The 15,892-nt window shown below is 41.6% G+C and overlaps 1 protein-coding gene across 22 annotated transcripts in view; it reads right to left on the bottom strand.

Moving 5' to 3' along the window:
- The window catches only part of SYBU (syntabulin), a 109,632-nt gene that overhangs the window by 26,244 nt on the left and 67,496 nt on the right, over positions 1-15,892 (bottom strand). Inside the window, exon 1 of one of the 22 annotated variants that reach the window (XM_023648870.2) lies at positions 7,989-8,121. The exons of 20 other annotated variants lie outside the window; for them this stretch is intronic. In XM_023648870.2, coding sequence (XP_023504638.2) covers positions 7,989-8,016 — 28 coding nt within the window. In that variant the 5' untranslated portion in view covers positions 8,017-8,121. Of the gene's footprint in view, positions 1-3,220; positions 3,381-7,988; positions 8,122-15,892 lie in introns of those variants that run through there. One more of the 22 variants, XM_070221719.1, reaches the window with a different exon arrangement.

Consider the following 15,892-nt stretch of genomic DNA (forward strand, 5'->3'; position numbering starts at 1 on the left):
CATCACCATTTCCTGAAGGCGGCACAAACACTCCATGGACTCTCAGCTTTCACACATGCTGTTCCCTCTTCCTGGATGATTTTCCTGTACTTCTGGGCTTGGGTACTTACTACCTGTTCTTCAGGTCTCTTTAGCCTCCACATTTAATTCCTTCAGAAAGCGGTTGGGTGCCTCTCCTTTATCCTTGGACCCCACCCACAATTTCACAAGCATTTATCAAATTGCACTGCAATCGCCTGTTTGCAATTTCCCAGCACACTTGAGGGCTTGTTCACCACTGTACCACAGGGTCTAATGCAGCCTTTAGCACACAGTAGGTGCTGCCACCTTGAAAGATTTCACGGCATTAAAGGTTCCTCCACTCTTGCCATTCAGCAATGGCTCCTAGAAAGGCTCTCTACCAAGTTACCTTCTTTTTTCTCTCCCTTTAGATTGGGTTGACAGACTGGTCTTATTTACAATTAGGATAAATACTTCCTCCACCCCAGATGCCCAGATCTCTTAAAACTCAAGTTTTCACTCCAAAACTTAGCACACAGAAACCATGCAGCCTGGGAAGACCTCTGTCTTGTTCATCACTGTATTCCCAAAGCCATGCACAGTGCCTGGCATACAGTAGACTCCGAAGAATATTTACTGAATGAGGAAAGACAGAGACTGAAAGAACTTACAGGTGTGATTGTGGAAACAGCACCACTAATTTTTGAGAAATCACAAAGGAAGAGAGGTAGCAGGTTGGAGATGGACAAAAAGTGCACCAGTTATCAAAGCAGAGAAAAAGATACATTCTGAAGACCAGAAACTGCTAAGTTTGGTGCTGATCTCCAGCAAAACTGTAGAAAAGTTCCCTTAATAAGGCAAGTTAGAGCAGCAAGAGTTCACTAGGAACTAGATATAAAAAACAATTCTCACTTCCTTTTATGACAGAGTTATGATTGCGGGCTGCCACATCAATCATGTATCTGGAATGCAGTAGGCATTTAGTCAAAACATTTAGGATAGTCTTATGAACAAGGCTGACATGTGCACTGGCCAACAGCATAGTTCAGTACTCGAAGGATGTTGACTAATGGATTGCTTGTCACCCTTGAGGGAATCTCTAGTAACATGTCACCTGGCTCTGTCTTTGCCCTTATCCTATTTAACATGCTTTATTAATGACATGAATGAAAACACAGAAGGCATGGTGTTGACAGATTACACAAGCCTTGAAGGGATGACTAACAACGAATAACAGAGTCAGATACTAATGTCACTAGCAGCCGCAGACTGAAAGTCTACTCTGTCAAGAACTCTACATCTGCTATTTCCTTTAATCCTTCCTCCCAAAGACATACAGGGTACAGACAAGGAAACTGAGGCTGTGAGTGGTGATGAGCCTTGCCCCAAGTCACAGAGCTAGTAAATAGCAATGCTGGTTGTCTGACTCCAGACTCTTCTTTCTTCTTTGCCCACTCTGCTTGGTACCTTGTGATCAGAATTCACAAAGATCTAATAACTGGAAACCAAGATGATAACATTCAATTTAGTCCGTTTCAAATATGGGTTGAGCCTTGCACACGCTCAGGCACTGGGGGGGAAACATGGAGAAGTACAGTTCTGTGCTCAAAGCTCCTTTCAGGAGGACATGAACTATGCAAATAACTAGGCTATGAGGCAGGACATGATGAGCGCAATACAGAGAGGAGCACTAAGGGAGCACGAGGAAGAAGGAATACTCTCAGCTAGGGTGAGGGGAGGAGGGCATGGAATATGTCACCAAAGAGATGCCACTTGAGATGGGCCTTGAGCACCGGGGAGAATATGAACAAGTGTTGGGGGTGGAGAAGGGAGCAGACCTTAGGTGAAAGGGATGGCATGAACTGACACACAGAGGAAGGGAAACACAGGGCATATTTAGGATATATTGAACCCCTTGTTTGGCTGGAGCATAATGATCGGATGAGAAAACGCAGCCAAAAGGGTGAGTTTGTACCCAGAGAGTTGAAGAATGTGAATACTATGCTAATTAAAATAGGGAAGGCATGGAACGTTATGCTAAGGGCGTTTTCTCTGAAGTCAAGAGGGAGCCATGATGAGTTTTGAACGGGGTGGTAATATGAACTGAGTGATGCTTTATGGAGACATTGTGGCAGCAATAGCTGGAGGAGGGTCTGGAGGATGGAAGGCAAGGCAGGTGACAATGACAGGAAAATGGGCCTACGGTTAAGGGAGAAAGAGCTCAGACCATGGAGTCCCTTTCCACATAGCAATTAGGTTCACAAAAGTAACTGCATAGGTTCAAATTCATTTAAAACTCCGAGTAAACAAAAGGATTTAAAATAGGAAAAGTACAAAGAAAGTTAAACATTAAGAAACACCTCCATCTTATGTTACACGTTTGACTGCAGTGCTGGCGCCATAAAAGAACAGCTGAATAGAGATACGTATGTTTTCTGTACAACCAAAGAGCAGAAAAACAAAACAGGAATTATCTCCATCAAATGAAAGGAAAAAATATCTCTCCAATTGCCTGAAGACTATGTGAAAAATTGAATAATCTAATCAGAATGGACTGAGATGCTCCAAGATCAATGCTGTATTTACCACTGTGTAATCAATCTTTAACGCAATTATTTTTTACTTGTGAGCACAAACGTCAATATAATAAAAACAAATAAGCTGGGTAAATTCTGGCAATTGCTGGCATCTGTACAGAGTGTTAGAACAAAAACAAAAGAAGCCATGGAAAGCCTAGTGGGGTTTGTGTTAATTCAGACACGTCTTCAAGAACTACAGCGAGAACCAGGGAGACAGACAGGGAATAATGAAGTCGCATGAAGTGTTTCCAGGAGAAGGCCCGGCAGCAAACAGAGAATTCTGGATCAAGGGCCAGGCTCGGAGGAAAGCAGGTGCAAGGCTCCTGAATTCCGGCCCTGGGACACCTGTTAAAGGCTCGAAGAGCCTAGCACCCGCCCAGGAGGCCACTTCACCTGGGATGCCACACTCCCACGGTGGCCTTGCAGAGCTGGGTGCACAGTGGGGAGAGACAAGGCATTCTGCAAACCAGCTGAGCTTCCAGCAGCAAGCTCCAGCATTTCACCTCACAGCATTGTTTATCAACTGAAAACTCTTCGAACTCTCAAGCTTCTGAACAAAATGTTTTGCAGGTCCCCCTGAAAAAGTTCTCTACTTACTCTTGTGTGGTTTATAGCATTGAAAAAGAACGAAGCATACTCACGATTAGATTATGTTCTGTACACAAATGACGCTCTGCATTTCCACAGACTTGTTTAATGGAACCTTCCCCAGGATCTCAACTCAAAGTGATATCTGGCATGGAGCACATGTTCCCAGGCCAACCCTCTGCTTGCCCAGCTTCTCTGCTCCACCCCCTACACAAGTTAACTTTTAAATTCCAGTGTACTCAGTGTTCTCAATTCTCTCCACCCCTTTCCTCCCCACCCCCTAACGTTCTATGAAAAACCAAAATGGAATGGAAAAGCAAAGCAGACCATTACAAAAATATTAAGGCCACTCTTTGTAGGACCACTAGAGAGCGTTTGCATGGCAGTAAAATGGAGAGGAAATGGTAGTTTGGAAATATCCCCAAACAATTAAAATAGTATGTGACTAATTTCTGTAGCCTATACCTATAAGCACCCCAAAGAGACAAAACTAACAAGGCTCAAAAGGAACAAATCCACTAAAGCTGAATTCCAGTATCGCCTGACATATAGCATCACAGAAATATCTTCTAGCTCTGGGGCATACTCATTCACTCATAAACATCTACTGAGGACCTACTCAATTCTAGCACTGTGCTAATTAGAGAGAACATAAAGGTAAAGAAATCAGGCTCCAGGACTTTGAAATTGTACCCACGTGTTCCAACATATTTTTAGGGACATATACCCAATGTGGTAAAAATTATTTTTAAAGTGCAAGGAAATGGTAAAACACACATTTCAATACAGTGGTTACCTCTGGGGAGAGGCAGAGAATGAGATCTGCGAGAGCACGCAGGCGGCTTTGGCGTGGGAACTCTTAAAGGGGAACGTTTCCTTTATTACCATACTGCATAGCTTTCATATATGTCACATAGATTCTTGTTATGCAACATATTTTATAGATAATATTAAAAAGAATATGGGAAACAGCTAAAATGAACTTAAAAGATAATAAAACAATTAAGAAAGAGAGAGAAGAGACAGACAGAAAGAAAGAAAGAATATGTCCATATCTAAGAGAAGCTCACATCCTAGTAAAGAGTGATCTAAGAAATAATTGTTAAATATAACATGGTAATCATAACAATAAAATGTTAAAAAAAATCTAAGGGAGTACATAACATTCATATTAATAGCAATGGCATGTAACGTTCAGATCTCCAAATGTCTTTGCACTTAAAAACCTACTTTTACCCTTTATAAGTGTCATTACAGCATTACTTCCCTTGGGACACTTTCTAGACTGCCGGAGTATGGATCCCATGGTCCTCTTCTGTGCATTCATGGGACCGTGTACTTCCCCCAGGAACACAAGACAAACGTACAGGGAGCCCCTGGTTTACTGCTGTATCCCAGTGCCTGGCTCACTGCCTGGCACATCAATAAATATTTGTTCAGAAAACAAATGAGTAGCATTACTGGATTCATTCAGTTCTGTTAAATGGTGGCTGAGACTGAGGAGAAAAGAAGGGTGGAAATGCTAAGTTGGAGAATCCCATCCAAAACTCAAGAATGCCCCAGCTTTGCACAGACAAAACCCTTTTACTGTCCCTGGTAAGCTGGGCTTGGCAGTATACGAACGATGGCACGGCCCGCAAACCATTGCTCTGTATGCAGTAGCGCTTCTCAGCCTGTGGCTTGGATCCCACTACGAGGGGAAGAGCATTGGATGTCAGGCAGTAACCTAGTATCAGGTTCAGGCACAGCCTCCACCTCTCAAGAACAGTCAGGCCCGCCAATAGTCCCAGCAGAAATCAGATCTTCCTGGCAGAGGCTTGCAGAGCCTGCGTATCTCCGCCACAGGGGTGAGTACAAGAAGCCAACGACTCAGGAAGATCCAGTTTCCCTGAATAATGTTGCCGCTGCACAGGACAAGCGAGCATCCCTCCCTCTGAAACTGCCACCAACTCCCTCTGAGGAAGAAGGACTCGACAAATAGAACTGTCAACCGACACCTCAAAATGCTCCTCAGACGTCGACACAAGGATGTGATCCACAACTCACTGGAGCAGCACCAAGCATCTAAGAAACACCTGACAAATTGTGTATGACTAACAACAATGGAAAAGGAAGGGGGGCATGATTTTGGTCACAGATCAGTACAGTAGAGATAAAAGGTCACCATGCTAGTGGGGATGTTAATGGGATTTCATTTTTGCCTTGAAACATTACAACGGAAGGCTTATTCTTGCTAGATTATCTGAGTGATATTACATCTGAAATCATGTTTAGTGAAATATATTTAGCTATAGAGCTGGACATACATTGACTCCCAAGTTTCCGACCTCTAAACACCTCATTTTAAATCACATCCTACAAATGTCCTCCCCTTTTTCCATTCAAGTGCGTTGGTATAGTCCTTGCTGCACATGCCATGTTCTTTCCAGGGCAAACAGATGGAAGGAAGAGAATATGCCAGAAAGAAGAAATGGAAAATGAAAATGACATTACAATAAAAATGAAGCTGCAAAATATAATTTGGGTCAACTCTTCATGCGTTTTAAAATCAGTACCAGCAGGCTTTGCACATATGGCATTGGTTTTATGTTTTTTTTGGCTCAGATGTCACACAGGATTAGTGCAAAAGGAAAAATCCCAGCATGGGGTCTATTTTTATACAGATTAATCAATCATTTCCCATCTCTTCCTCTCCCATCATTCCCCAAACTTTCAACTTAATGAAATTGCTCTCTTTTCAAAATATGCCATTTATTGCACTCTGAACGGAAATCCTTTCAGAAAAGGAAGTGAGCTTAAAATTTGAACCTAGATTTTTAATTGTCACATTTTAAATTCAAGTTATAAATATTAACTAGACAAGCTATGGCCTAGCCCCTTTTATCTTACATATCCATCGTGAAATCCTACAAATTCATTAGTGGGGGCAAAATTAATTGGCAAACATTTTATTATATATATGTATAGCCATTTAACAACAAGAGAAACCCATGCATTTGAAAAGAGAAAGCTATTGTATATCTCACATTTTGTTAGGGACATTTTCATGTACATCGCATGCCATTAATTCCCATCAGGATGCCAAGCACATAACTTCTTAATAAGTATTTGATAGGAAATTTGATAGGCTGAAGGGAACCAAACTAAAGAATTGTTCAAGCTATAGCTACAGCTTCCTTGGACTACAAAGCATTGTAACGATGATGATGATGTCTATAATAACCATAATACAACTGCAGTAAATATTTATTGTATGTCATGCACCACTGATTATGCCACTGACATTTCAAAGCAGGCTCATGTCATAGGTACTATTATTATTCTACTAAACAGATGAGAAAACAGTTTCAGAAAGGAGATTCAGATACTTGCAGGTAGAAACAGATTCCATGTTATGCTGGTTTTCAGAGATGGGCAGGGGAATTTATCACAGACACAATGAGAAAGGGAAAAGGGGCCTTATACTACTAATGAAGTGAAAAACTTTGGAGAAAGTGTCATCAACATCAATTTCTTCAAAACCATGATCACTAAAGAGTTCATCACACACCCTTATCTGTCTGATGCTCCTTTGATGGATGGAAATTATATTTATAAAATATTAAACATAAAATATTAAAGCAATGACCTAAAGCTTGACCTCAGTGACAAAGTCAGAGCCACAGTAGTCACCAGCACATTCACATTCACAAAGGGTGGTACCTTTTTACCATTTGGGGCAATTAAAATTAAGCCATGACTAACACTTGGAAAAGATGACATCACATTGGTTGTCGTTTGCCTAATGGTCGGTCATGAGTAGCGAACATAAGAGAAATTTACAATCTAGCATAATACTGTGGCCATACTTTTAAATGATTAAAATATGAATCTCTCTTATATCAATACAGTACCTCTTTTACTGTTTTTTAGAGCTGCTAGATGCCAGCTATCTACTACGGACAGTCTAAAAATCTAAATTTTACACAATATTAAAGTTATTGGACTAGAGTTGGGGTTAGCATACGTTAGCTCTTCTGTTTCTACCAATTAATGTTAACACCACAGGCATTAATCATTTGCCCAGCACATGAAAATAGCTTTAAGATGATGCATGGGTTTTACAACATTGCAAACCCAACCCTTATGCTCTTAGAATGTACAGTAAAGAGTATTAGATCAAATCAGTTAATAAAAAGAAAACTCTTCCACATCCTAATTCCATGGACATGAAGAGTTTCAGAATTTCTACTGGATGCCAAGTCAGGAAAGTAAATTAAAACTGGTCAGAGAGATGTGCTCTGAATAATTTCCATGGTGACCCGGCAGACAAGAGCACATGAGCAGGCTCTCTCTTGATAATAAATACATGGCGTCTCAGCCTACACAGAGGCCCACTGCAAACTCTGTGCGGTGCCAATTAGCATTAATTGTGGCTGTGCTCATCTATTCCCAGAGTACCACTGGGTTAAGTCCAGGCTTTGCATTTACAAATGCAGCATGCAATGCTCACAGTTAGAAGAGCATTCTAAAATGGAAGTATCTGTAGTCATTCTTTTTCATTTTGGCTTCAAATTGCTCAGACAGACTCACAAGTGTCACAAGTGATTTGTCACAAGTGACAAGGGGTATTTAAAACAATCCATGTGTGTATTATTAAAAGTTTAGTTACAGGCTCTGCATTCGGAGTTGCCTCTGAAAGGCAGAGTTGAAACTTTGTTTTCAGACCACATTTTTGGCCTACCACAACTAACTTTACCCCGCCCCCCCAACATACACACACAGAGCATATCCTCTGTGATCCAATATAATTATTTACTTACTGTGACTAGTACTACTTACTTAGAAGGTAAGCTCCGTAGACTTTCATGGCAAACACTGCCTCTGCAGACAGCCTCCCACCACAGGCTGGGGTATGTTTTGTGCAGAAATACAGTGTGTGCAGCTCATCGCTCAGTGGAGTACAGTCTCAGAGTGGGGTATCCATGGAGACCGAGCCTCCTACATGTGCAGGGCAAGGAAGTTACTCTGCCGGGCACCATAGCAACAGGAGGCAGAGGGGAGGCTGGCGTATCAGAGAAGAGCACAGGAGCTTCTCCCTGGTGAGTGCAGCATTTCAAATGAAACCATCGCCCTCATGAATGGACACAAAGCATTTAAAGAAATACCAAATTGTCAAATAGAAGTAAATGCCTACAACAGCAGTCAAGGCTGGTCCTTTGACAATGTTAGGACAAAACACTTAAGAGTTCTGCTAGAATGACTGTATCCCAATGGGCAAGAAAGAAATTATGTCAAAACCCCACACATGCCTAAATTTAATGGCAAGCATGTGATGCTTTGAGGCGAATGTTTGGTGTACTCCATAAAGTCCAGCTACTTAAACATGCGAGGCACTTCACAGTGCTGCCTGGGAGCGAGAAACAGGAGAGATCTGTTGTTCTGAAAGGAGAAAACGGAATCGAGGGCTCTCTGGGACAACTGTTGGCATATTTCTTCCATAAGAAATAAGAGTTTGCTTAGAGTAAATACGTTTTATCAAGCTTCCACCAAAGTCCTCCATTATATCAGAATAATTCATACCAAGACGGGATCTGTGATAAAGTAGGACCAATGCAGACAAGATGATGAGTGGGCATTCAAACGCCTTAAAGTTGGGCTATTTGTAAACATTCCTCATTCCTCATTTAATAACAGTAATCACAGTGATCATTTATTGTGCACATACTGTATACCAGGCAAACACTGTCACTACCAATACAGCTTTCTGCCAAATGCTGACACTGATTTTTGCAAAGATACAGGATGTGCATGTTTCCTTAGTGCTTGTGCAGTATTTACGTGACACATATGCTCTGCCATATACCTAGCATATTTTATGATTCTCACAGCAACTTGAAAAAGCTAAGTATTAATCATTCCCCCACATTATAGAGAAAAAGAGACAATATTTCTTTATGTTACCAAAGAAACTCTTCCATCCACTAACTCCCCTTCCCCCAACTGCTCTGCAGGCGGCCTGGTCCACCCTATTCAGCGTCTAAATATAAGTGAGGTACCCTCCTCCCACAATGACCTCTCAGAAAAGAAGAAAGAAATCCTCTTACATTAGAGTCTTTCCAAAGCCTGTTATTATAGAGCTCTCTTTCGTAATCACCTTCTTTGAACAAAAAGTGTCATCTGAAAAAGACTTCAGTCTAAATTGATCTCAATCAGAGCTGGTTTGGGCTACCTTCGGAGGTCAACTGACGGGGGATTGTGTAAAATGAAGGGGGCTGAGAAATTCAAAACAGATTTTGTAGTCATTCCCATGGTACGACTCCTCCAGCTTTTTAAAGATCACTTTAAATAGCAATACAGTCAACAGGTAAGTTGTAGAGGTCGCAAAAACTCACAATCCTGGCTAACTGAATTCAGGAACTGAATAGCTTTGGAGAGTGAAGGCTACTCATACGCATCTATAGGAAAAAGAACCACCAGCTGTCCCCAAGCTGTACAGCGGCTGTTGTGACTACCTGCTACTTGTCCTCCAATGTCCACCTCCATTTGCCCCTCCTTCCGGAATAACAGGTGCCCATTAGACTAAGTGTCCCAGGATATAATTGGAAATGACATGTGCCACTTCTGTGTCCTGACTTTAAAATGACTGGGTGAGTGTCCCCTGGTCCCCTCCCCCCTTCCTTCTCCTGACAGATGACAGTCAACCTGACATAGCTGCCAGCAGACTGAATCACCCAAATACCTATGTGCTGGTTAGCAAGAGACAAACTTCTGTCTGGTTTTAACCTCTGTATTTTGGGGTCTCTTTTTACAGTAACTTAACCCATAACCTTACAGTACTTGTAGGCTTGAAAAAATATCCAATGAGAAAACAAGACACGGATTCAAAATTACTTTCTATCAAATAAATTGGACAGAAGTGAAGATGATTTGCTCTGGAAAAGCCAGATGAGTTAAAAAGTAGTTCTAGGGGTGAGAAAAATGGAATGAAATTTTTAAATTAGTTATGAATTAAAAAATCAATGTTTCTAAATTAATAGTAGAGTACAAACATGCTTAATTAAAATAACAAAAACCCACTGGATATTGACTATTTCACCCATACCTCTAAAGCTTTACTCAAGTGAGCAAATAAAACAAAACATTTTAAAATCTTATTGGCAAAATGGGGGACCTTATATTCCGTCATATACACCTATCCATACACTGTTTCTTTTTTCACTGCCTCCTTCCTAGGCTAAGACACCCAAATTTAGTGTATCTGCTTCCAGTTTTATCTCTTAAAAATCCAAGCACCACAGAGTAGCCAGAAGGATCTCAAACACATAAATCAAATTATGTCTCTCTTCTTAAAATGCTCCAACTGCTCCCCATTACTCTAACAATACAGACCTCACCTATGACCACTCTTTTCCCCCTCCTAACTCACTGCTCTGCCCTGCCCCAGCCCTCCCCAAACATGCATGAATATGGCTAAGTTCTCAGCTCAAAGGTCATCTCCCCAGCCACTCCCCTGCCTCACCCAGAGTGGCTGTCTATAGCATTACCTTGTTTTGCTTGTCACTATCTGAACTTACCCTGTCTGTTTGTGTATCAGCCATCTCCCATAATCAAGGCAGGCTCCTCAAGAACAGGCATCTTGTCTGTTTTCTCATTCCCCTATCCTTAGTGCCTGGAACAATGTGGATCAGCACAGAGCAATGCTTAATAAATACCGATTGAGTGAATGAATGAAAGCTAGTCAATATACAGCCAGGATTCAAACCTAGGTTTGGCAGAAACCTTTGATATGTGGTGAAGTGAGGGCTCCCTTCCTTTCCTTAGACTCCTACATAGAGATCGCTTTCCTGCAATGCCACAAACATTCTAGTCCGTGCATCTTGGGATCTAAGCCCACTGCAGCCAGGTCCCTGAAGCTGAAGCGTCACTCACTGAACCACAGCCTGCACTCACGGAGCTTAGTGCTTCCCCTTGGCTGCTGTCAGATACAGGCCTAGGTGGTAGAAGATTTTAACTCAGTGAATTACCCAAATCAACACACTATGTTGTTCAACGCATAACTTTTTGTCAATAACCTACTGTACACCAAATGCCACACAACAAATTATGCCAATGACACAGAGAAGTCAGGGCAGTTATTCATCTCTCTGGCTCCTTCCTGTCCGGGGCTTCACTCCTCTATCAAAGTACTTCACCAGAGCCTCAGAGTCCTCTCCCTCTGGGTTCTGGGTCACTTGACCCTCCTCTTGCCCCTTCAGGATGTGGGAATGGCTCCAAGCTGTTGCCAGCGCCAAGTATTTCACCAGACCTTGTTAGAGCTCTTTAATCATGCCCATCTGTCTGCATGCAGACAGTCTCCTCAATAAACTCTCCTCAATTAGGAAAAAAAAAAAAAAAAAGCCCAATCTAAAGCATACATCTGCATGATTTAAAACTCTTGGTTTATAAGTTTGTGTGTAAAAGAAGTTTCCACGTTTATTTCTCTTATGTTGGCAGCCGATAGATATGTTTAACAGTTGGTGTGTGGTCCGCTGCAGCCTCTGCTAAGTATGAGAGCTATAATGCTTTGTTCTCAACACATCAGAGCACTTACTAAGCATCTGGCAGGCCCCCAGATCAGTGGCTAGAACACAGCACATGCAATAAATCCTATTAGACTGGGGTTTGGATGACAGCTACCTTTGGGAAGATGAGGATTATAATTCACTAATTCTTAGGAAAAAACCATTAACGGACCATTTGGCAGCGTTACATTGATTGGGTGCACCATCAAAAGTGCAGATGGGAGAAGGGCATGAGAGTACATATGTAACCCTGCCATAAAGATAAACACTCAAGTCCACTCCCACATTTGAGCTTTATTTTCCTGGTCTGGCCCCTGTTGGGGAGAAGTGATAGACTATACAACAGTCCACCAGAAAACATTCTCTGCTGTATCCTGGCTGAGCATTCTCTCTCTCGGGTGGAAGTTCCAGAGCTCCACTTCAGTAGAAATGCAAAAGCTCTTGATTAAGTTGACAAAATCTAATGATATCTGTTTACGGAAATACTCAAGATACGCCGGGTGGCACATAAAACATTTTGACACATAGAGAAAGGACTAGTTCATGATTAAGTGGAAAATACTGAAGACCTTAACATTCCTTTGATGTTCACATCCTTATGGTTTATTTTACTGATCTGCATCCAAACAGCCTCATGTATTCAACTTTCCACAATTTCACTGAAGTTCATTGATTTTTTTATGAGCAACAGCCAGCATAATCTACACATGGACTATATTAGTTAATCTATAAAAATCAATAAAAATTGTTAGGGCTCTACAAATATTAAAGAAAAATAATTCCTATCTTGTCTTTCTCAATTTTGATATCCTTTATTGCAATTAAAATTACTACTCTGAAGGCAGGCCTTACGACCAGTACAATGGCTAACAGGAGCAAGACTACCTGGTGTAAAATCTATTTACAAGCTGTGTGACCTTGGATTAGTTATTAACCTCTCTGTGCCTCAGTTTCCCAATCTGTAAAATACGGCATAATATCACCCTTGATGTTAGGATTAAATGAGTCAAGTGCCTGGAATTTTGCCTGGGACAGTCAGTGCTCAATAAATGTCAGCTAAAACATTTTTAAACCCAATTTCAGAGTGTATTCAAGTCCACAATTACACCTAATACATCCTTCCAGATATTTTCATAAGGATTTCAGTATCCGAAATAGAGTACAGCCTGTATCTGAGGCTGGGCCTTGTTGCTGTTAAGACCTCTGAGTGTAACTGTAAACTATTAGAAAAATAACGCCTTGCCAAGAATGCTGAAAGTTTCCATACAACCAAAATCTCATTTAGCACTGAAATTTTAATTTTTTCCATTCTATGAAAATATTTCTAAAATGCTTAAGACATTTTTCTGCCCTCATACACATCATTTTCTGCCAACTCCACCATCGCAATGACTCAGTCTGTTTCTAGAACATTAATTACCGCACTAAATGCCACAAAGCATTTAAACACTTAAAAGGCCACTATGCTTTCTAGTGGTCCTTTGTCTGCTCTTTCATGTTGTCCTGTCTTTTTCCTCACTGTCAAGCCATCAGATGTCATTTTCTACTCCTGTCAGGGTCCTCCACAGAAATGACTATTATTAACAAACTACCGTTAAAATTAAAATTAAAATTTAATGGTTAAAAATAACCATTAAAGTTAAAATTACCATATTAACAAATGACCGTTATTAACATTCACTGAGGAATTACTTTGTGCCAGATCTACTGTTGGGTACTTGGCATTCATTAGACTATTTAATCTTCGCAACAACTCATTTTACAGATGCTGAATGCAATGTTTCAAGAAGATAACAGGTAGTTGAAGAGAGCACAGTTACAAAGTGGCGGTATAAAGATTCCGAACTAGTATGCTGGACTCCAGAGTCTTGTCATTAGAAAGTGTCTCCACACCCCCCCGCCCCGCCACCCTCCCGCACACACACATACACTTTTTTCCCAGGACAGGACAAGCTGGGTAAGCTGGGGAGAAGCTGCATAAGTGAGCTCTCAACTCCCCTCTAGGTAGCTCAAGTTATTATCAGAACGGCCTCCCCAGGTAAGTTGTGTAGCTCCCAGGTAAGTTGTGTAGCTCCCAGGTAAGCTGTGTAGCTCCCAGGTGAGTTGTCTAGCTCTCTTTTATTTCACAGAACCACCTCTGAAGTGAATGCTGGGACAAGCACAGGAACATCTGTAGGCCGTCAGCTGTGCGTGAAAGAGCCTCTAGCTCTTAAGGGAACCAGTGTTGAGTAACCTCTAACCTAGATGGTGCCTTCTGAGTTTTCTAGCAAATGCCTCTGAATGTGGGAAACAGTCTTTTTAAAGTAACCAATCCTCAGGTATTATGGTGAGGTTATTACAGTTCATCTGGCCAGGTCTCCAGTTTCAACAGCCTGGGTGGTGTCTGATGACAAGGAAAGACTAACTTAGTTTGAATGCTGATGGAATATGGTGACATCTTTCAAATGCAGATTTCAACATTTCAGTTTCTAAATGTGGATTTCTTTGAAATTATAGTGACCCTAACCTTTGCTCCTTACCTATCTCTTTTTTCTTCCCTTTCACATTTTCCGATTATTTGTTTAAATTGTGTAACTGTTTCCCCAGCTCTCCGACAAGCCTGGTGGAGAAAGAATTTAGTACTGCTATTTGTAAAACAACGACACTGGGTCTTTTTCTTCCTTGGATTGAGATACGTCCAAGCAGTAAACCAAGTATTACGGGAGGCCCTGGAATGTCATTTAATGTACAAGAGCACTAATTCATTTAGGCCTTTCCATTCTGGGCAAAAAAAGAAATTTCATCAGGAAAACTGCAAACTAAATATAGGAGCACCTGGGAGAAGGAATGCTACCACGGCAGACTCCTCCAAAAGCTCCCGGTCCGAATGCCTTCATTCCTTTGCTTTCCATCTGTGCTATGGGCCAGATTTATTGTACAGTATTCTGCCTTAAATTATAAGTTCCCTAAGAGCAAGGACGATGTTGAGGTCATCTTTGTCCTATCTTTCCGATGCTCCTCCCTCACTAAACGTAATCCCTGCAGAGAGTGTACACTCTATTTCTCATTTAAGTATTTACTGGACGCCTACTTTATGACAGACACCGCATTAGGCTCTGGAGGTTCAGTCCTGAATGTCTGCTGAATTGACTTGTAGATAAAAGGAAAACGTGAAAACACAAAGTCATCGAACTGGACTCCAGGGACATTTTCTCTTGCTCTTGGGTGGCACTTTTTAATTAAATCTGCACAGGCTTTAAGTGATAGAAGCCAAAATGACACAAGGCTCACTGCCTCCAAGAAGTTCTAGAGCGAGTCCTGCTGGAGGAAGGAAGGGCGATCACGCTGTGTGTGCCACAGCGCCGGGTCAGAAAGGTGCAGGCTTGCTCAGCTGGCCTCTCTAAGCCCTTCCTGGCATCCTGTGACGTTTTTCCCTTCTCCCTCAGCGTCAGATACTCAAGAACATTATCAGGTCTGTATCTGAATGACCAAGGGGCATTTCAATCATTCCTGTCTGAGGCTAATAGCAGTTTTCCAGAATCTAGAACAACGGACCTAAAATTAAACGGGCTGGGGTTATTTAATGTTAAAGGGCCCCTGAGCATCTGTATAAGAGACACTAATTGCCTGCTATTTTAATAAACTGGTATTGGTTCTAATGAGTGGATTTATTTTAAAAAAGTAGAGCACGCATCAAGAGCTGAAGAGAAGTTTGGGCTGAGGAGAGATGGTCACGTGAGGCAACGGAGGCGGTGGAACACTTTAACCCAGAGCAGTATCTTCTGGCGGTTTAGCAGATTATGTCTCTGCCTTTTATGAATTTTGGAGGCATCCAGCAGCCTCATTTCCAGGATTTCCTCTCTTCAGATTTATGAGACTGACGGGTTTACTCTGCTGAAAGTTCAGAGAATATAGGTCACGGTGCAGATTGTTCTAAATACAATGAGCTCACTGTATAGAATTGGGTCCTGTTCAAAAGCTCGGGCAGCTTTTTCAGTGATGTTAGGAATTTTAGGCAACTAAGAAATAAACTTCAGGGATCCCTCTGACCTTCTTTAAATGCAAATACATAAAAAGATTACCAAGTGAGGCCTACTTAGGTGATGTTTGCCTATGAGCAATTAAATCAGAAGCAGGTGACGAAAGTGGTGTTTCAGGTTCTGCCTCCGGACAAGGGTCATTAAACTAGGATTCAGAAACCCT

Source organism: Equus caballus, chromosome 9 (genome assembly GCF_041296265.1).
Source record: "Equus caballus isolate H_3958 breed thoroughbred chromosome 9, TB-T2T, whole genome shotgun sequence".
In the NCBI taxonomy this organism is placed as follows: domain Eukaryota; kingdom Metazoa; phylum Chordata; class Mammalia; order Perissodactyla; family Equidae; genus Equus; species Equus caballus.